We start from the raw sequence: 23,019 nt of genomic DNA, 5'->3' as shown, positions 1-23,019 counted from the left end.
AACACAAAAATATATGATAATTGATAGAAGATCCAACAGATTAGTTGTTTTAAGTCATATTTAGACTTTTTTAATTGTCTTAGCGATTCATTTATAGAATAGTTTAAATATATGTGCCGATTCTTTTGCAAAAGAAGCACGAACACGTAAATACTTATTCTCTTGTGTAAATCATGACACACCAAATCAGAACACCTCTGAAAGTAAATCAACCATGTATACAACCTATGGAGTAGCCCTCCAATTGAATACGTGTTCCGTTAATAAGACCATACAATCCATTGAATCATCATAGCTAGTTCACTCACAATCTATTTGTAAAATTGTAAGTGGCAAATTTCAGAGGCACATTTTAAATCTTCCATCGAGTGGTGAAACAAAAATAAAATGGATTGCGCATCTTAGCGACCACGGTGCATCATGGATGCGCAGAGACAAACATTCTTATTCTACGACTACATTTTTTATTATTATTATTATTTTCCTTCTATCTCCTCTTCACCCATTGGTCGTCATCATCCGAATTTTCCGGGTCGGGCAATTTATTCAAATCGACCCGCTCCAACGACCCGTTACCGCTCTTAACTCCATTACAATTATCCTTATCCTCGTAACCACCGAGACTCTCGCCGGGTTTAACCACCACCGTCGCTCCGAGCGCGTCCACCTGAGCACCGACCTCCGCCGCTTTTCTCCTTATATACGCCGCCGACATATCTCCACCACCGCCTGAACCAGTAAGTCCAGCCAAAAGCTCCGGAAAATTGAGCCTCGCCGAAGGACCACGGAGGTAGAAAACAGCAGTGTCGTAAGCTCTCGCCGCCGCTTCGGGAGTAGAGTAAGAACCGAGCCAGATCCTGGAACGCTTGTTGGGTTCTCTAATCTCAGCCACCCACTTCCCCCATTTCCTCATCCGTATCCCTTTGTACGGTTTCAGATCTCTTTTCCTCGTCCCTATCCCCATCGTCGCCGCCGTCACCGCCCCTGTCGCCGCCGTAACTTTCGCTCCCGTCTCCATAAAAAAACTCCTCCAGAAAAATCACAGAATCATCGGCGTTTTTCTTCTTCGATCTGGGTTTCTCGAGAGGAAAGATATTTCGTGAGCGGCGAAAGGGTTACATGCGAAGGGAAGAGAGTTTAAAGACGTGAGGAGAAGAAAGAAGAGAAGGTTTGGGAATTCACCGACACTTGAAAAATTAAAACACTTTCTGATTTTTAAGCTTCTTTTATATTACAAGACAGAGACGACAACCAATCTCCTCTTCCCATTCCTCTATTTATATACCACTTGTGAGTATGTATTTTCCACTGTTACTGATCATTTATGTTTTTTTTTTTTATTTTTTGTTTTATATAGATTTTTGTTTTATTGGTTCTTTTAAAGTAGTATATATATTTATTTATTTCTTACTATATGTTATATAGATTTTTGTTTTTTTGTTGAACTACATATATATTTTTGTTTTATTGGTTCTTTTAAGTAGTATATATATATATGCTGCATATATATGTAATTTTTTTTTGATCAACTATATATGTAATTATTTGTCCTCTTTAAATATGCATTATGTTCCAATGTTTAGTGTATGAAACTGGAAGAAATGTTGTGTGTGGAATTATTTTATTTTATATTCCTTCTATTTCATTTTAATTGTTATTTTAGATTTGTGTATATATATTAATAACACATTTAAATTTGTATATTTACTAAATAACCAATTATTATCAATAAAACTAACCACATTTTAACCAATAAAAAATAAATTATAATATAAAGTTAATAGATTTTGCATTGAAATTAACATGCATTTTTCAATTTGGTTCGGCGATTTTATCAGGTTGTATGTCGGTTTACTAGGGTTAGGATTACACATGTTTGTAAACAGATTAATGGGTTGATTTTTATTTTATCTCCTTTTTCTTTCTTTTTCTTTTTTCAGCTGTTATTGTAAAAAAGAACTATTTTTTTTTTAATACGATTTTTTTTAAAGGAGGGTAACATATATTTGCTACGCGTTTTCTTGTATAACAGTATTGTGAATAGAGTTTGGTCCCCAAAACATAAGTTTAATAATTCAAAAATGTATGTATGAGTCGTTTTGTTTTTATATCGTTGACAAAAAATGTGAGAATAAGTGGTTACAAAAGTCTATGAGGGAATGATGTACCGAATAAATTGTATATTTAATTAACTTCGCTATTTTAGTTTATTTTATCGAACATTAGTTAATTATTACCCATGCGAATATTAACATTTAGATTTTTTAGGTAGATATATCAAGAAAAAAAATGGAAATTTGGAAAAAGATACTCTTAGTGATATGTAATTGAAACTAAACGTTTTACGAAGTTTGCAATGCCTTGTTTTGCTTGAGTTTAAAAACATACTATTGATTGAGTGACCATGACATATTCATGATTTAGATCGGGTTTGGGTGAGTTTATAGTTGGTCCGTAGCCAGTTAAATGAAAATGTGTTATGTGATATGACTACCGAAACTCTAATATTTTGCTTAACGCATTATGTCCAGTTTAAATATTTATTAATACCTGAAAGTGAAAACATCTATAGAAGTATCGTCAGTTTTCAAAAAAAAAGAAAGAAAAAAAGTTACTCTATTGTTAAGACTTAAGAGTTTGAATATATATATAGACATAGTTCATACACGCAATAAATCTAGTGACACACTATTGGTCTAGAGTCCGACATTTGCTAAATATTTTAAAACTCCCAAAAGACTTTGCACTGATGCAGCTGCGCATTTACACATAATAAACACTCGTCGACCTTTTTCATTGGACGGTAATAAAGTTAGCTCATAACTTTAAAATCAATTTTGCTTTTAAAGAAATCAAATGAGGTGCTTTGTTTTTTAACTAATTGCATTAAAATGAGCTTTACCAAGTTAACCTGGTTTAGAAGTGATATCTTACAATTTGACATATTTCTAGTTGAATGTGTACTGTGTCCAGCAAAAGGTGGCGTAAAATGTATATTATACCTTTCATTTAAACTCATTCACGTGGTCAGAAAAGATGTAGTCATAAAACCGATTTCAAATTGTGGACTATCCATTACCACCTCTTTCACCACTACTGTCGTATCCTTTTTTTGCAACACCATAACCACCTCTTTCACCACCACCACTTCCTTAACCATCCACTGATGGTGTAGTTGTGGACATGATTATTCGTTTCCAACCACATCAATTACGCATCCAACCACAGCAGCTGTCATCATCCGCTTCTTCTTCCATGACTGTCTCAGGTACAACACAATCACTCCACCAGGAACGAGATGTTTTCACTTATACTCACTGTTTCTCTGTTTTCACCACTCGAAACTCGATCTGATAACACACACGATGGTGTAGTTATGAACAATTATCCGCTTCCAACCACAACAATACACATCTAATCACATAAGGTACCGTCAAATCTAAGAACACCACACGATGGTGTGGTTTGGATAGGGTTCTCAGTTTCCAACCGCAAGAATATGCATCCAACCACAACAACATCCGTCAGATATGAGAACACCTTATGATGGTGTGGTTGTGGACAGGGTGATCCGCCTTCAACGACAACAATCTCCGCTGATGTGTTGTCGTCAGTGGATGTTGACTCGTCGAAGAAGTAGTCGATGGAGAAAAGGAAGAAGAGATCCAAGAGAGGAGAGGTGGGATAGAGAGGTGCAGAGAAAAGAGAGGAGAGAGAGTTGCGACATGTTTAACTTATTCAAGGTCATTTGGGTAATTGACATTGCCAAGAGTACATCGCATGTGCAAAGTATGTTAGATTGTAAACAGAGAGTAGAAAAGAGTATGTTAGACTGTGATTATTTCTAAAATGTATGATAGAGAAGAAGTGATGACATGCTTATCGTTATGAGATGTTTAGTGAAATTGGATTTTTGAGAATAATTCCAAAATTCCCGAACACAAATTTTTCATAATACATATGTATGTATGTATTTCTAAATATTATTATTTAATTATAGTTATTTAAAAATGGAAAATGTAACTGAAATTTTCTTTTTAGATATTTTAGATTAGATTTTCCATAATTTTGAGGATATTTATAATTAAATATATATATATACACATACGTATTTTGAGAATTTCATGCTGAAAAATTTTCATTGAAATTGCTCTGAAGACTGAGGTGTTTTTCCTTCTAATCATTTCCTCAATTTTTTTATGAACATTCTAAATTTTATTTTTCTATTTTCGCAAATGATAAAACTGTATGGTTACTTTTATCAAATTTTGGATGAAATATTTCCGTAGGTAAATTTCTAAATTTGAGATTAGTTCCAAGAGATCTTACATGCGGATACACGACTAATCCATTTAAATAGTACGATAAAGTGACCAAAGCGAATCGAACTACTTTTTTCGCAAAAAATATTTCTGTAGGTGAATCTTTATTTTTTTGGGTAAAGAAATCAATAGTATATTTCTTTTGTCGTTTATAGGTGAATCTATATCTAAAAAAAATGATTTTCTGTCATCCTATAATTGACGTTTGAAATTCATTTTATTTTTTTTAGAAACTAAACCTTACTTGACTACAAAAACAATAAACCAAAATTAGGTCGGTGGGTAACGAACGGTGTGTGACTGTTTGGAGATATACCATCACGTAAATTGACTACAATAGTCCTATCTGACATTTTATTTCATGTCATCGGCGTTTTACGGTAAAAATATTAAAATAGACAACATAAAATATTAGCATTTTATTGTATTTATATTTTGTTGACAAAAAATATGCGTTTATATTTTAAACTTTAAAATAGATTTTTAGTGTTATTTCATTTCATCCGTTATATGTTATTTGAGAAATGATTTGTCATATCTTTTTTAGAATCACTTTCTAACATCACTTTCACATTCTATAATCATTTTCACTAAAAATGTGGAATAACTATTAAAATTGATGACATGATTTATGGATAAATATGACATTGATAACTACAATTAATGTTGATTTATATTTTTGATAAACTTTATAGAACAAGGTAATAGCATATACATTACATTTAGTGTTGATATTAGTAAATATTAGTAAATTTATTTTATTTTTATCCAGTAAATGGTTACTTATATAATTTTCAATATTTAAAAGTTTTTAAGTATGTTATAAATTATAGTTAATTATAATTAATTTTATTTCTAATTTTATAATATTTTTATAAATTAAAGTTTATCATAAAATCTAGGAATTTTGGTTATTTCCTGCGTATATATATTTTAATTTACTTTTAAAATTTACAAATTAATTAATATATTAAATTATTAAATTATATTTATTATTTAATTTAATATATAATATTATATTATTTTAAATCAACGTTATAAATTTTATATTGTGTATAGAAGTCTAAGTTAAATTAATATTAATGCATAACAGGTATTTTATAATAGTTAGAAGATTATGTAATTATTTATATTTTTGAAAATATATTATAATACTTTATTAGATTACAATCTTATGGAATTTGTTTATAAATATATTTTTAATTATCTTGCTTTACAAATATTTCACTATTTAGTTGAATTAATGGAATAATTAAATTGTTATATGAAATATTAAGATGCTTTGTTAATATATTTGTGCAAGTTTGGTAATATTACGTGGTAAATTAGTGTTTGTTGGGGTCGAAAACGGTTATCTCGAAATCAACGGCTAAGATTATCATTTTAGCAAATTCTTCTCGAAAGAAAGATCGGAAGAATACAAATACTTATGGACGAGGGTCTCCGGAAAGATCGGTACGAAAAGAGTCAGGTCAAGACCCGAGAACTGGACCGTTCTCACTTGTCCGCGAGGACGACCAGCACCACGTTCGCCTCGCCATGGGCGAGGACGACCATCACCAAGGTCACCTCGCCCATGGGCGAGGACGATCCGCGCCCGGTTCACCTCGCCCTAGGGCGAGGACAATCCAATTCCGGCCAGTCCGTCTCGTTTCGACTCTCGTGTCCTCCGTATAGTTGTGATATTCGACTTTTGGATCATATACCTCTCGTTTCGTCTCGATCGGAGTTACTCTCGAAGTTTTACGACTGAAATCGTAGAAAAGCCCGAAGGCCTAAAAACAGCCCGAAAGGATCTAAAGTGTCTAGAGGCCAATCTACGATTTAGAAGGGACCCGAGCCCAATGGGATTTATGACGGTTTATCCTAACTCGCGGAAGTAGGATAAACGTAAAGTTTCCGAAGATAAACGTCAAGATTCGAGGATAACTACAAAGATCGACGAAAAATGGAATATTCCCAAAAGAGATAAACTTGGGCCCAAAGGCAAAGGAGTAAATGGGCCACCGACCTAAAACAACTATATAAGGAGAGCTGGAGCAGAAGAAAAGGGATCCGAGAATTTAGACTTAGAGAACTCCTGCTAGCTTAGGGAACTTAGAACTTAGGTGGTTATACTAGCAAGGCAAGACTTAGAACGTTTTGCCGCCTTTCTGTTCTGCTTTTGTCTAGTTAGCATACCTCTACTCCTCTCGGAGAAATCATGTATTCATACTATTTCATTAATAAAACGCCTCCGAGCGACTATTTATCTTTATCTTGCGCAGAGAATTCAGACCTTCAGGGAAAATCGGGCTTTCTTGGTTTTCCTCCATACTTATTCATTAAAATCGACGGTGTGAATTCCGGTTCCCACAATTTGGCGCTAGAAGGAGGGGGTTCGAATTCTCTAACTCAAAAATCACAAACGATTAAAGATACAAGATATCCGCTCCAGTAGCTCACGATGTCGTCTCTTTCAAGGACAGAGCAACGGCCAACCAGGTCAAACCTCACAACGATCTCCTTGTCATCGAACTGACCATCCAGGACATCGACGTAGCAAGAGTGTTGGTCGACACCGGATGCTCGACCAGCATTATCTATAAAAGCACCCTCGAGAGAATGGAAATCGACCTATGCGCTATCACGGAATGTCCCAGTCCAATTTTCGGACTCTCAGGAGACGCTACTATGACCCTCGGCTCAATCAACCTCTTGGTTAAAGCCGGGAGCGTCGTAAAAATCACAGAATTCTTGGTCGTCGATCGCCCAACATCGTACAACGTAATCATTGGAACTCCATGGCTGAATTCCATGAGAGCGATCCCATCGACATTCCACATATGCCTTAAATTTCCGACCCCTCATGGAGTCAAAACAATTCAAGGAGACCACAGGATGTCACAAGTATGTTTCACCGCTGAGTTAAAAATAAAGAACTTTGCGATCGAAGCTTCCCACAAGAAGAAAAGAAAGCTGACTCTCGACGAGGGCACCCCAGAACAAGACTCGGAAGTCTTCTGGCAGTCACAGAGGGCCGAAGCTCTAGAAGGGAAGCGCGAACCAACTTACGAACCAGTAATCTCGGTCTGTCTTGACGAATCCCGCCCAGAACGATGCATCGAGATCAGAGCCAACCTCTGCGAACCATTGAGAACAGAGCTCATAGCTTGTCTTAAAAATAACCTCGATACGTTCGCTTGGGCCGCGGAGGATATGCCAGGAATCGACATCGGCATATCATGTCACGAACTCAACATTGACCCGACCTACAAACCCGTAAAAAAAAAAGACGGAAGCTAGGACCAGAGCGTGCTACCGCGGTAAACGAGGAAGTTGAGAAACTCCTCAAAGTAGGGTCAATACCATAAGTCAGATACCCGGATTGGCTCGCCAATCCCGTCGTGGTCAAAAAGAAAAATGGCAAATGGCGAGTATGCGTCGACTTCACCGATCTCAACAAGGCCTGTCCAAATGATTGCTTCCCACTTCCGCACATTGACCGACTGGTCGAAGCAACAACAGGGAACAAACTTTTATCATTCATGGACGCGTTCTCCGGTTACAATCAAATCATGATGAATCTCGACGATCGCGAAAAGACCGCATTCATCACCGACCGCGGAACGTATTGCTACAAGGTAATGCCTTTCGGTCTCAAGAATGCGGATGCTACTTACTGTTGGGGTCAAAAACGGTTACGATGAAGTTAACATTCAAAACGTCCGAAGAAAAAAATGAGAACTTTCTTCGACAAATACTTTTTCGAAATAGATTATTTCTTACGAAAAGCTTTGCGGAGGAAACACGAGACATCAGACAAGAGCTCGAAAAAGGTCGCTACGTAACGACCGAACGCGTTTTTCGCTCGGTCGCTACGTAGCGACCGAGCTCGAGCCAAGCTCGGTTGCTACGGGTTTTTGCCAAAACTAACCCACAACTTGATTTTAACCCCAAACCTATACCCAAACTTGAATCAAATGCAAAACTAACCTAAAAGCCTAGTGAAATTACAGCTCAGCCCCTTGTGACCAAACAAAAAAACAGAAGCCAGTTTTACGAATGTAGCCCTAGTAAATCGTCTGAGTCGTCTGAGATGTTGGAAGTCGTCTGGACGACTGAAGTGTAAGTCGTCTGGTACCTGTTTATTTTAAAAATAATTTATAAATCTTGTAAAAAAATATTTTGATGCGTGAAAAATAAAAATCAAGTAATTATAAACAGTTTTAAGTAATATAAATTAAGATATGATAAAATTGATTTATTTTGAAGATAGATGAGTGGAAGTAGTGAATCATGAAATACTTTGGTTTAGGAGTTTGGCAAACATATGTTGTAGTATTGTATGTATTGTTAGGGTTAGATTTTGGAAAACTAAAATGTTTTTTTCAAAAATTAGTTTTCACCTATATGTGTTTATTTATGTGTATAGTAAACATTTTTCAAGTTTGATTTGATTTTATGAAGTCTTTAATTAGATAATTAAGTTTAGGGGTTATGTTTAGGGTGTGGACGACTTATATTTCAGTCGTCTGTTGAATAATTTACTCGGAGGACGTATAATTCAATCGTCCACATCGTACCGAACCTTTAATTTTACCAATGTACGTTTTAACCTAACCGGATCATTTTACTCGGACGACTTACATTTCAGTCGTCTGGTGAAGAAATTAAAACAGACGACTTACATGTAAGTCGTCCAAATATTTCCGCCTAAAATTTTTTAAAAAAATTATTTTCCCGCTTAAATAATTTAAACCAGACGACTTACTTGTAAGTCGTCTGCAAAGTCTTCTATTTTAGTTTCCCGCTAAAATATTTAATTTCCCGCTAAAAATATTAAACTCTTCTGGATGACTTACATGTAAGTCGTCTGTTTTAATTTCTTCACCAGACGACTGAAATGTAAGTCGTCCAGGAAGTCGTCTGAGTCAAAAATATTTAACCTAATTGGATTTTTTGTCTCCCTATATAAAGAAAAATTTACACATTCTCTCTCCTCCTCTCAAATGGCTGCAACAAAAATGTAATGTTCATCATTCTAAAACTCTCCAACCTCTCTCTAATCTCTTTGACTTGAAAACACCAAACTTTATATGAATTTTTCAGTTTTGTCTCATTTATTTCTTACTAATCTATCTCTTTTGCTGGTTTTTAATCAAATTGTACTCATCTTCCACTAATTTAAAAGTAAATCTATTAATTTTAGATATGTATTTTTGTGTGTTCTATAAATGTAGATTTATCTAATCTTCCACTCATTTTCTCTATTTTTAAGTCATTTGAACGTTTTTGGATATGCAGGTTTTTCAGATTTGGATTTGATATGCAGGTTTTTCAGATCTGGAAGACTTCTTGGACGACTTACCTGTTAGTCGTCTGGAAGTCGTATGGACTTCTTGAAAGTCTTCTGACAAAGTCGTCTGGACTTCCAGGAAGTCGTCTGGACTTCCAGGAAGTCGTCTGGACTTCATGGAAGTCTTCTGACGAAGTCTCCCTTTCATAATAGATCTGAGCGTTTTGGTAAGTTCTTATGTCTGATTTTTCTTCATTTGGTAACTTCTTGTTGTATAAAGTTCTTACTTTTTTCCCAAACTAAAACTCTTCAAACCCACTCTAATCTCTTTGACTTGAAAACACCAAACTTTATATGAATTTTCCAGTTTTGTCTCATGTCTTTCTTACTAATCTATCTTTTTTGCAGGTTTTTAATTAGATGGTACTCATCTTCCACTAATTTAAAGGTAGATCTATTATTTTTAGATATGTATTTTTGTGTGTTCTGTAAGGTAGATTTATCTAATCTTTCACTCATTTTTTCTGTTTTTAAGCCATTTGAACGTTTTTGGATATGCAGGTTTTTCAGATCTGGATTTAATATGCAGGTTTTTCAGATCTGGAAGACTTCTGGGACGACTTACCTGTTAGTCGTCTGGAAGTCGTCTGGAAGTCGTCTGGACTTCTTGGAAGTCTTCTGACAAAGTCGTCTGGACTTCCTGTAAAGTCGTCTGGACTTCCTGTAAAGTCGTCTGGAAGTCGTCTGAACTTCCTAAAAGTCTTCTGACAAAGTCGTCTGAACTTCCTGGAAGTCGTCTGGACTTCTTAGAAGTCGTCTGGACTTCTTAAAAGTCGTGTGGTCTTGTCTACTCAAGTGGAATCCAAGCTTGTCTTTGTAGAGGAATGATCTATAATAGTTTTGTTTGTGGTCTGTTTTGTGAATTGCATGTCTACTCTTTTAGTTGTGAATTTTTTGTAAAATCAGTAATAATGTTTTCCAAGATGTATTAAATGTGCTAACAATGTGTTTACACATTTACAAATCAATGAAATAATAGACTTCAGTAGCCTTTTTCTTATCTTTGGATCTCTCATATGCAATAATAAACTCCAATGGCCTTTTTCTCATCTTAATAAACAAGAATGTTGGTAGCTTTATATTGATACAACATTTTAAGAAGCATTTTAACCCTTCTTCCAACTCATAACAATAGTCATCATTATTGTCTATAACAATAATACTTAAGAGATGGAAACAAACAATAGTAACTAGTCAAAGCATATCATATTTTATTATAAGTTTGCGTTGAAAAACTTAGTCAAATTTAGTAAAACTAAGGGAGAGAACATATTTTGTAAATATGAGTTTTACATATCTTGAAGTTACTTATCACTCTTAAAAATACAAGTTATTCAAAAACTAACGTAGAAGACTTAAAAACTAGCGGAGAAGACGCGGACGACTTCAATCTAAGTTGTCCAGACGACTAAACTATACGTCGTCTGGTCAACGCAGAGGTTATTTTTGCAATTGACTTTGAAATCTGTTATTTCGGACGACTGAAAAAATAAGTCGTCTACTATTGTTTGGCTAAAAAAAAACTCCAAAAAAGCTAGACGACTTACATTTCAGTCGTCATAGGTTAGTTTTGCATTTGACTGGATTATTTCAGAAGTTTGACTTTTCTGGACGACTTACATTTCAGTCGTCTAGTGAAAATTAAAATAATAATATTTTTTTTTTAAAGTAGACGACTTACAGTTAAGTCGTCATAGGTTAGTTTTGCAATTGAAAAAAAACTTCAAGATTTAATTATATACAGACGACTTATAATTCAGTCGTCCACGAGACGACTGAAATGTAAGTCGTCCAGGATTTACGAGGTTTGACCAGAATCTCGGAAAAAAATCTTGGACGACTTACTTGTAAGTCGTCTCGTGGACGACTGAATTATAAGTCGTCTGTGTATAATTAAATTTTGAAGTTTTTTTTTTCAATTGCAAAAATAACCTATGACGACTTCATTGTAAGTCGTCTACTTTTAAAAAAATATTATTATTTTAATTTTCGCCAGACGACTGAAATGTAAGTCGTCTGGGGAAGTCAAACTTCTGAAATTATCCAGTCAAATGCAAAACTAACCTATGACGACTGAAATGTAAGTCGTCTAGGTTCTTTGGAAATTTTTTTGAAACCAAACAAAAACAGACGACTTAACTTTCAGTCGTCTCAGGTTACAGATTTCAAAGTCAATTGCAAAAATAACCTCTGCGTTGACCAGACGACTTCCAGGTAAGTTGTCTACAGCCAGACGACTTCCCAAGTAAGTCGTCTGACGAACAGATCTGGAAAAAAACTCGATGTCATACCTTAAATTGGTGAGATAAGTTCCTTAGCATACATAAGGCTTCTCCAAGCACACAGAATCACAAACGAAAGTAACCCACCCAGAATCGTTAGCTTCTATGACTCTATGAACCATAAAAAATTTAGAATCAAAATCTTGGGTTTTTTTAGCTCATTGTGGAGAGAAAGTGAGAGATATGTTGTGTTTAGTTCACAAGAATGGAAAAAGAAGAAGGGTAAATCGATTTTGGGAGCATTAAGAGCTTCAAATTGGTTGTTCATGGTGGTTGTGGTATTGATGACAATGGCAATCTTGTAATTACTTGAAGATGATGAGGGTGAGAGAGTAAAAATGTCATTTTCGAAAAAAAAAAGAAAAAAAAAATTGATGGCATTTTCGTAAATTATATGAACTTGTGGGGTAAATAGGGCAAAACCAATTTTCAAAAAAAAGGAGGTTAGTTTTGTGTTTGACTTTAAGTTATAGGTCAATTCTGCAAAAAGCCCATTAAAGTTTATCATAAAATCTAGGAATTTTGGTTATTTCCTGCGTATATATATTTTAATTTACTTTTAAAATTTACAAATTAATTAATATATTAAATTATTAAATTATATTTATTATTTAATTTAATATTTAATATTATATTATTTTAAATCAACGTTATAAATTTTATATTGTGTATAGAAGTCTAAGTTAAATTAATATTAATGCATAACAGGTATTTTATAATAGTTAGAAGATTATGTAATTATTTATATTTTTGAAAATATATTATAATACTTTATTAGATTACAATCTTATGGAATTTGTTTATAAATATATTTTTAATTATCTTGCTTTACAAATATTTCAATATTTAGTTGAATTAATGGAATAATTAAATTGTTATATGAAATATTAAGATGCTTTGTTAATATATTTGTGCAAGTTTGGTAATATTACGTGGTAAACTAGTGTTTGTTGGGGTCGAAAACGGTTATCTCGAAATCAACGGCTAAGATTATCATTTTAGCAAATTCTTCTCGAAAGAAAGATCGGAAGAATACAAATACTTATGGACGAGGGTCTCCGGAAAGATCGGTACAAAAAGAGTCAGGTCAAGACCCGAGAACTGGACCGTTCTCACTTGTCCGCGAGGACGACCAGCACCACGTTCGCCTCGCCCATGGGCGAGGACGACCATCACCAAGGTCACCTCGCCCATGGGCGAGGACGATCCGCGCCCGGTTCACCTCGCCCTAGGGCGAGGACAATCCAATTCCGGCCAGTCCGTCTCGTTTCGACTCTCGTGTCCTCCGTATAGTTGTGATATTCGACTTTTGGATCATATACCTCTCGTTTCGCTTCGATCAGAGTTACTCTCGAAGTTTTACGACTGAAATCGTAGAAAAGCCCGAAGGCCTAAAAACGGCCCGAAAGGATCTAAAGTGTCTAGAGGCCAATCTACGATTTAGAAGGGACCCGAGCCCAATGGGATTTATGACGGTTTATCCTAACTCGCGGAAGTAGGATAAACGTAAAGTTTCCGAAGATAAACGTCAAGATTCGAGGATAACTACAAAGATCGACGAAAAATGGAATATTCCCAAAAGAGATAAACTAGGGCCCAAAGGCAAAGGAGTAAATGGGCCACCGACCTAAAACAACTATATAAGGAGAGCTGGAGCAGAAGAAAAGGGATCCAAGAATTTAGACTTAGAGAACTCCTGCTAGCTTAGGGAACTTAGAACTTAGGTGGTTATACTAGCAAGGCAAGACTTAGAACGTTTTGCCGCCTTTCTGTTCTGCTTTTGTCTAGTTAGCATACCTCTACTCCTCTTGGAGAAATCATGTATTCATACTATTTCATTAATAAAACGCCTCTAAGCGACTATTTATCTTTATCTTGCGCAGAGAATTCAGACTTTTAGGGAAAATCGGGCTTTCTTTGTTTTCCTCCATACTTATTCATTAAAATCGACTGTGTGAATTCCGGTTCCCACAATTTGGCGCTAGAAGGAGGGGGTTCGAATTCTCTAACTCAAAAATCACAAACGATTAAAGATACAAGATATCCGCTCCAGTAGCTCACGATGTCGTCTCTTTCAAGGACAGAGCAACGGCCAACCAGGTCAAACCTCACAACGATCTCCTTGTCATCGAACTGACCATCCAGGACATCGACGTAGCAAGAGTGTTGGTCGACACCGGATGCTCGACCAGTATTATCTATAAAAGCACCCTCGAGAGAATGGAAATCGACCTATGCGCCATCACGGAATGTCCCAGTCCAATTTTTGGACTCTCAGGAGACGCTACTATGACCCTCGGCTCAATCAACCTCTTGGTTAAAGCCGGGAGCGTCGTAAAAATCACAGAATTCTTGGTCGTCGATCGCCCAACATCGTACAACGTAATCATTGGAACTCCATGGCTGAATTCCATGAGAGCGATCCCATCGACATTCCACATATGCCTTAAATTTCCGACCCCTCATGGAGTCAAAACAATTCAAGGAGACCACAGGATGTCACAAGTATGTTTCGCCGCTGAGTTAAAAATAAATAACTTTGCGATCGAAGCTTCCCACAAGAAGAAAAGAAAGCTGACTCTCGACGAGGGCACCCCAGAACAAGACTCGGAAGTCTTCTGGCAGTCACAGAGGGCCGTAGCTCTAGAAGGGAAGCGCGAACCAACTTACGAACCAGTAATCTCGGTATGTCTTGACGAATCCCGCCCAGAACGATGCATCGAGATCGGAGCCAACCTCTGCGAACCATTGAGAACAGAGCTCATAGCTTGTCTTAAAAATAACCTCGATACGTTCGCTTGGGCCGCGGAGGATATGCCAGGAATCGACATCGGTATATCATGTCACGAACTCAACATTGACCCGACCTACAAACCCGTAAAACAAAAAAGACGGAAGCTAGGACAATAGCGTGCTACCGCGGTAAACGAGGAAGTTGAGAAACTCCTCAAAGTAGGGTCAATACCATAAGTCAGATACCCGGATTGGCTCGCCAATCCCGTCGTGGTCAAAAAGAAAAATGGCAAATGGCGAGTATGCGTCGACTTCACCGATCTCAACAAGGCCTGTCCAAATGATTGCTTCCCACTTCCGCACATTGACCGACTTGTCGAAGCAACAGCAGGGAACAAAATCATTCATGGACGCGTTCTCCGGTTACAATCAAATCATGATGAATCCCGACGATCGCGAGAAGACCGCATTCATCACCGACCGCGGAACGTATTGCTACAAGGTAATGCCTTTCGGTCTCAAGAATGCGGAAGCTACTTACTGTTGGGGTCATAAAAGGTTACGATGAAGTTAACATTCAAAACGTTCGAAGAAGAAAATGAGAACTTTCTTCGACAAATACTTTTTCGAAATAGATTATTTCTTACGAAAAGCTTTGCGGAGGAAACACGAGACATCGGACAAGAGCTCGAAAAAGGTCGCTACGTAACGACCGAACGCGTGTTTCGCTCGGTCACAGCGACCGAGCTCTTCTGAAACGTCGATACGACATTAGTTCATGCATTCTCGTCTACCCTTCGATGCTATCTCCCGAAGACCGTAGTGAACCCATTTCATGTTTTCCGCCATTCTAAGTCATCGATCAAACTTTACGGTAAAAACCGCGGAAAGTTCTTCTTTATCGAAAGAAGCCGTAATAAACGCTTCGAGTCAGAAGACGACCTAAAGGGAAAGATAAATGACTCGAGGCCCAACTTATGATTTCTTAACCAACAGCCCGTAAGCCACATGACGGTTTCCGCTTGGTTCGCAAGGAAAGATAAATGTCAAGTTTCCACGGATAAATACGAAATTTTGAAGATAATTACGAAGATCGGAAAAAATGAAATATCTCCATTTTTATGCTATGACGGCTTAAGGGCAGAAGAGGAAAAGCGTAAACCGACCTAGGAGCCAGTATATAAGGAGTCCTAGGCGAGAGGCATGGATGGAGACTTTTTCAGAGCAAACTTAGCACTTAGAGCGATTTAGGCATATTTCCATTTTTGTTATTTCGAGCTGCGACTCAACTAGGTTTAGCTGTCTTAGGGTTGCTAGGACTAGGAATCTCGCCGGCAGCTCTCGAGCCCAGGCTTATACCTTGTTGTAACGCTCAAACTCAGATTCGTAATAAGATCTACTTTGCTCTCTTTTTACGATTTTTGTACTTTATCGTTGATATCTCATGTTCTGATTGCTTAGCGTGTGGTATTAACAGATCTCCGGGACCTCTGGGAAATTAGGGTTTTCATAGTTTGCTAATTTAAACGGAAATCAACAGTGCGAATTTTGGTTCCCACAGTTTGGCGCTAGAAGGAGGGGGGGGGGGGTACAGATCAATCTAACTCTCAACCACATCACGCTCAACCAGACATGTCAACTGACGACGCGGATAACGTGCAGACTCCACTTAACGGAAGCAGTGGCACTGATCTCCACACTCCCGCAGCGGACGTATCCGCGGCCAACGTACCAGCCAACGCCGCGGCGCTCGAGGAGTTTAAAAAGATGTTCACCACCTACGAAAAAAGGTCGGAAGAACAGGACAGGCTCGTGAGCACCTTGACCAAACAGGTTGAAACCTTAACGGCAAGGACCAGAGCAATCCGTCCCCGCGGAACCACTAAAGTCCGCGGGAAAAGACTCGACTTTGCTACCCCACCCGATAGGCCTAGAGCCGCGCGGGAACAACCTTCGGGTCAAAACCCTAGCAAAAAATCTCCCGTCGAAAATGGGAACCCTGAAAGTCCTTCGCCTCTCGTGAAAGATTCAGAGGATAATGAAGTCGAGCACGTCGACCTAGATCCTAGCGATGTCTCCAACGATACCGATGAGGACGTCGACAGACATCCAAGAAGGACCAGAAGCCGATCTGCTCGGGAAAGCTCTCCGTTCGACAAACTGATGACGGAAGAGGAGGAAATCCTCTATTAGAACGAACAAGAGGAGCTGGCTGAAAAGCAAACCGAGCACACTCGCAGTAAACGCCGACAGGCTCGGAAATCTGCTGGCGAAACGTCGGATATCCGCGATCTTCGCGACTATATCACAAAGACTGCGGCAGAAGTAAGAGCTGTGAAATCCCAAATCCATCACGCAACCAGCGCTGCACCCAAGATCGACATGCTGCTGGAAGGGGTTCAGAAGACCCCCTTCACCACTCGCATCTCAGATCTGAGGGTATCCGATCCGGGAAAAATCAAAGTACCGAAGTATGATGGTACGACCGATCCGAAGGCGCACCTTCAGGCTTTCGACATCACGATGGGAAGAGCAAGACTGAAGGACGGCGAAAAAGACGCCGGCTACAGCCGCCTGTTCGGCGAGAATCTGGAAGGAGCAGCCCTCGAATGGTTCGCACGCCTTAAGCGAAACTCTATCGGGAGTTTCCGGCAGCTCGCATCAGAATTTTTCAAGCAATACTCTATGTTCATAGATAAAGAAACTTCCGATGTCGATCTCTGGAGTCTGTCCCAGGGGGAAGACGAACCCCTCCGCGAGTTCATCAGCCGATTCAAGCTGGTAATGTCCAGGGTCAGCGGGATAAGCGACAAGGTGGCCATTGATGCGCTCAGAAAGATGCTCTGGTACAAGTCAAAATTAAGAAAATGGATAACCCTCAATAAACCGCGGACGATCCAGGACGCCCTCCACAAGGCGACAGACTACATCATAATCGAGGAAGAAACGAAAGTCTTATCGCAAAAACATAAGTCGTCAAGACCATCCTCGAAAGATGTAGATCCAAAAACGAAGAAGAAGAACTCTCGTAACGACAAGTATGTCCATCACAAGGGGGAAGATCTCCAAGGAGCGCACAATTACGCGATCAGTTCGGACCAGGGCCAAACCACGGGGAATACGTGGACTCGCAATCAAGGATATGACAAAAACACCTTCTGCGAGTTCCACCAGTCCCGAGGACATTCCACGACTAACTGCAAAGTCTTGAAAGCAAGGCTGACCGATAAGCTACTAGTTGGAGAGCTCTCGGAAGTGACCAGCGTGAAAGATCTCATCCTCGAGACCGATCGCCCCCCCCCCCCGAAGACAGACATAAATCCGCCCGCGGAGAAATCTCCTCAAAGAAACCAATCCGGGGATAAACGCGGCAGAAGGACGGACAACAAGGGGAACGATAACAATCATCGCAGAGTCAACATGATCATTGGAGGATCGCAATTCTGCAACGATATGGTTTCGGCCATCAAGGCTTACCAGCGGAAGGCGGAGTCGTGTGCAAATTGGCCTACATGATCTCTTACCCGAGATGGTCAAAATTGCTCAATCACCTTCACGAAGGAGGAAGCTGGCGGGATCAACCAACCTCACTGCGATCCGCTCGTCATAGATCTCGTCATACGAGATCTGGAAGTCAGAAGAGTACTCATTGAAACGGGAAGCACTGTCAATGTAATCTTCCGTGACACTCTCAATCGGATGAGCATCGAACTCGGAGAAGTAACTCCAACGCCGAAACCGCTCACGGGTTTTTCAGGCGAAGTATCGATGACCCTCGGGTCAATCCAGCTGCCAGTCATGGCCAATGAGATCACGAAAATCATCGAATTCGCGGTGGTCGATCATCCTGCCATCTACAACGTGATCATGGGAACCCCATGGATCAACGCCATGCAAGACGTTCCATAGACATACCACCTAGGTGTCAAATTCCCTACCCCAAACGGAGTCGCAGCTATCTGAAGATGTCAGAAACAGTCGCGACTATGCTTCCTCTCGGAGCACAAGTTAAAGCAAATGATGACTTCTGCAGCGGCAAATAGCAAGCGCACGAAGATAGATCAATCTTCGGCCACAAACGCTTCAAGGAAAGACGATTTAACATCATCTGCCGACGCTACAACTCAACCAGAACATCCGGAAGAGAACGCTGACCCGGCCACGGTCATCACGAACAGGGCGGTTAGCCCGGCGACAACCACCGAGTAAAAACGCTCGCGGCATTAAACCGAACTACGAGACGGCTTGATCTCCATGAGGAGTACGTAGGCAGTTTGTCGAAAGGCAAATTCAGCTGTCCCCCTTCATTAAAAAGGGGGGGGGAGTGGATACGTATACTCGTATACTCTCAAATTCGAAAACATCCGACCACGCCTTCGATGTTTCCGACATATCTTAACCACGCAAATTATTTTTTATCCGCAAAACATTTTCGATACTTGGAAATAAATCAGCCGTTAGGGAGAAGCAGCCTTTGGCATCGCGAAACCTCGCAAGAGATGCCTCGAGAGTTACTTCTTCCGAACGACGAAAACGGACACTCCATAAAAAAAATGATGAACATTTTAACACATATTTTGCGCAAAAACTGCAAACGACGGCATCTGCCGCCAAGTCCGGTGCTGATCACATCGAACTCTCAAATGTCCTAAACAGACATAGCCATCTCACGAAGATGATTCTCGTACATCCGACACAAGGACAATAGCGCTATAAAAGAAACCCGAAATTTTGGTCCAGCACTTTCGGTTGGCTTAAAAATTGTCTCCGGAGAGATGCTCGATTCATATCTAAAAAGTCATGTAAGCCGAGAACCCATCGTGGACTTTAAATCGGTACGAATCAGGTTAAAATCGCGACAGATAAATCGATAGACGGCTAGTCACCGCATAAATTCTTAAAACCGAAATTAAACCTAGGTCTTCCCCTAAACCCAACGCACTGGTCTCTAACATATCAAGGCATGATATCCAAAAGATACGAGATCTCAAAACCATGCCTCTATGTTTATATTCGACATCTTCAGATATCCCGCGAAGTCTATATCTCACGGAAAAACTCTCGAAACGGATCTCGAACAAAACATTTCACATCGAAGAAGGATATGAGACGACAACTCATCACCCTCCTTCCACGCCATACGTAAACTTATGAAAAATGCAACTCGATCATCTTGTCATAAAAAGAAAGCCGCAGAGCGGCAGGGATTCAAAGCCACATACGGCCAGTCCCGAAATAAGTCTCGCAAGAGATCTAACCAAAGTCATCCTCAGAACTCATGCTCCCTCTTCACCTGTCGCTTCGTCCAAGCCTGGAGCCGCATCACCTCCGCTTTCTCCAAGCACCGGATATTTCCCCTCTGGGCCTTCTGAACACGTCAGAAGAAAGCACGCGGATTTCATGTCAGCTAGGATGATATCAAAATCTCCATCCACGACTGCTAAATCTCCCTTTCAGCCAAACAGTCGGGCCTCTTCGGCCTCTAAGTTCGGAGGAGTCTCACTCTGGAACGACTGAACCACGGCCACCCCGCCCTCAATCGTCGCCAAGGTTAAATCCCTGTTCCGGATTCGCTCGAGGGAGCCCAGAAAGGCAGAGATCTTCGCCAAGCGAGCCTGAAACTCAGAACGAAGAGCGTCTATGGCCTCTCGGATCCCACGGCTCGCTAATCCTGAATCGCCCTCGATCTGAAGCTGAAGCCGACGCAACTCCGAAGATTTGGCCTTCCTGGTTTTCTTCTCCTTAAGCAGTGAACTCGCCGTCTTCCCGAGGTCCCTCTCGAGATCCCCTATCGCGGCCTCGAGTTTTGACACTTTCATGGAGTGAGAATCCTTGACAGCCGTCAGCATCGCCTCGGTTTCAGACCATCTACCCTGCAGCTCCAACAACTCCCCGGCAAGACGACTGGTCTCAGAACCGCACTCGCTGATCATCCCATCGATCAACGACATGAACTGCGAAACGAGAAGAAAGTTAGTGATTTTTTGTCTTTTAGAAAAATATATAACAATCAAGAGATTAAGGGAGCGACAAACCTTTCCGCGAAGCCCCGACGCTATGCTCGAGCCTCCTTGCTGCAAAGATTCCCCGTCACCGCCCTTGGTAAACTTCCTCTTCCGGCACTTAGGCTGAGCAACCTGAACAACACTAGGAGTGCGCAGCGCTAGAACGATCTCTTTCCTGGCCGGAGGAGGAGGCATGGATTCAGCAGCCCTCTCCTTATCCTCGACGAGAATCGGAGTCATGGACGATCCGGCAGGTAGAGCCGAAGCATCCGGAACGCCCGAGCCCACGAGAGTTCCCGCGTCTCGTGGAGTTACGACCTCTATCCCGTGACCCGGACCAATGGCCAGTGCAGAAGAGGATGGGAACTCGGCGCTAGCTCGAACCTGTTCCTTCTCGGCTTGGCGACGAACTAGTCTCTCTCGAAAGGAGAGATGGTCAGCAACGCAAGTCGGCGCTTCGACCGGAGAAGTCGGAATCGGAGCCGGAGAGGCGGCCTCGCCCATCTCAACATTGGAACTTCTCTTGTCACCGTGGGAAGAAGACATGTTGAAGGCAAAAGATTTGGAGCTAGAGAGGTTTTGGAGGTTTGAAGAAGGGAAGGTGCGAAGCAAATGAATGACAAGAGCTCACTACTTATAGAAGTATGGACTCAAAATTTTATATTTTTAATATATACTTTCTCAAGAAATTTCTTCCGCGGAGTTTAAAGTAAACTTCGTCCAATACGCCTAACTTTTCCAAAATCGTCAAACCGCGCGCTAGATTCTCAACTCTAACGAGCTGAGGGGATAACTGTTGGGATCAAAAACGGTTACGACGAAGTTAACATTCAAAACGTCCGAAGAAGAAAATGAGAACTTTCTTCGACAAATACTTTTTCGAAATAGATTCTTTCTTACGAAAAGCTTTGCGGAGGAAACACGAGACATAGGACCAGAGCTCGAAAAAGGTCGTACGCAATGACCAAACGCGTGTTCCGCTCGGTCGCTACGTAGCGACCGAGCTCTATCGCTACGCAACGACCAAACGTGTGTTCCGAAACGTCGATACGACATTAGTCCATGCATTCTCGTCTACCCTTCGATGCTATCTCCCGAAGACTGTTGCGAACCCATTTCATGTTTCTCGCCATTCTAAGTCATCGATCAAATTTTACGGTAAAAACTGCGGAAAGTTCGTTCTTTATCGAAAGAAGCCATAATAAACGCTTGGAGCCTAAGACATGACTCGAGGCCCAAATTACGATTTCTTAACCAACAGCCCGTAAGCTGCATGACGGTTTACGCTTGGTTCGCAAGGAAAGATAAATGTCAAGTTTCCGCGGATAAATACGAAATTTTGAAGATAATTACGAAGATCGGAAAAATGGATTATCTCCATTTTTATGCTATGACGGCTTAAGGGCAGAAGAGGAAAAGCGTAAACCAACCTAGGAGCCAGTAGATAAGGTGTCCTAGGCGAGAGGCATGGATGGAGGCTTTTTCGGAGCAAACTTAGCACTTAGAGCGATTTAGGCATATTTCTGTTTTTGTTATTTCGAGCTGCGACTCAATTAGGTTTAGCCGTTTTAGGATTGCTAGAACTAGGAATCTCGCCGACAGCTCTCGAGCCTAGGCTTATACCTTGTTGTAACGCTCAAACACAGATTCGGAATAAGATCTATTTTGCTCTCTTTTTACGATTTTTTTACTTTGTCGTTGATATCTCGTGTTCTGATTGCTTAGCGTGTGGTATTAACAGATCTCCGGGACCTCTGGGAAATTAGGGTTTTCCTAGTTTCCTAATTTAAACGGAAATCGACAGTGCGAATTTCGGTTCCCACACTTTCCAGCAACTTGCCAATAAAATGTTCTCCAAACAGCTCGGAAAGACTATGGAAGTGTACATCGATGACATGCTCGTAAAATCCCTTGACAAACACGACCATGTATCCCACTTCGAAGAGTGCTTCGCAAGGCTGAACCTACATAACATGAAACTAAACCCGGCAAAATGTAGGTTCGCAGTCGCATCAGGAGAGTTTCTCGGTTATTTGGTCACGTGTCGCGGGATCGAGGCCAACCCCAAACAGATAAACGCACTGATAGAAATGGTCTCACCAAAGACAAAACGAGAAGTCCAAAGGCTAAACTGAAGGGTCGCAGCTTTGAACCGTTTAATCTCACGTTTGACGAACAAGTGCTTGCCTTTCTACGACACGTTGACAGGGAACAAGAAGTTCGAATGGTCGGAAGAGTGCGAAAAGGCTTTCCAACAGCTGAAGCGTTACCTGGCCATTCCTCCTGTTCTCGCAAAACCAGTAGAGGCAGAACCTCTATTCTTATACATCGTGGTCTCC

At 40.2% G+C, this 23,019-nt stretch overlaps 1 protein-coding gene across 1 annotated transcript; it reads right to left on the bottom strand.

Moving 5' to 3' along the window:
• Positions 1-217: 217 nt before the first annotated feature.
• Positions 218-1,251, bottom strand: LOC106391329 (ethylene-responsive transcription factor ERF008-like). Its single transcript, XM_013831951.3, has one exon. It carries the CDS (start codon positions 1,016-1,018, stop codon positions 488-490), a length of 531 nt encoding a protein of 176 aa, XP_013687405.1. The 5' UTR covers positions 1,019-1,251; the 3' UTR covers positions 218-487.
• Positions 1,252-23,019: the final 21,768 nt, after the last annotated feature.

Source organism: Brassica napus, chromosome C4 (assembly GCF_020379485.1).
Source record: "Brassica napus cultivar Da-Ae chromosome C4, Da-Ae, whole genome shotgun sequence".
Taxonomy (NCBI): domain Eukaryota; kingdom Viridiplantae; phylum Streptophyta; class Magnoliopsida; order Brassicales; family Brassicaceae; genus Brassica; species Brassica napus.
The sequence above is the reverse complement of the archived record's forward strand: the minus strand, read 5'-3'. Positions and strand labels throughout refer to the sequence as shown.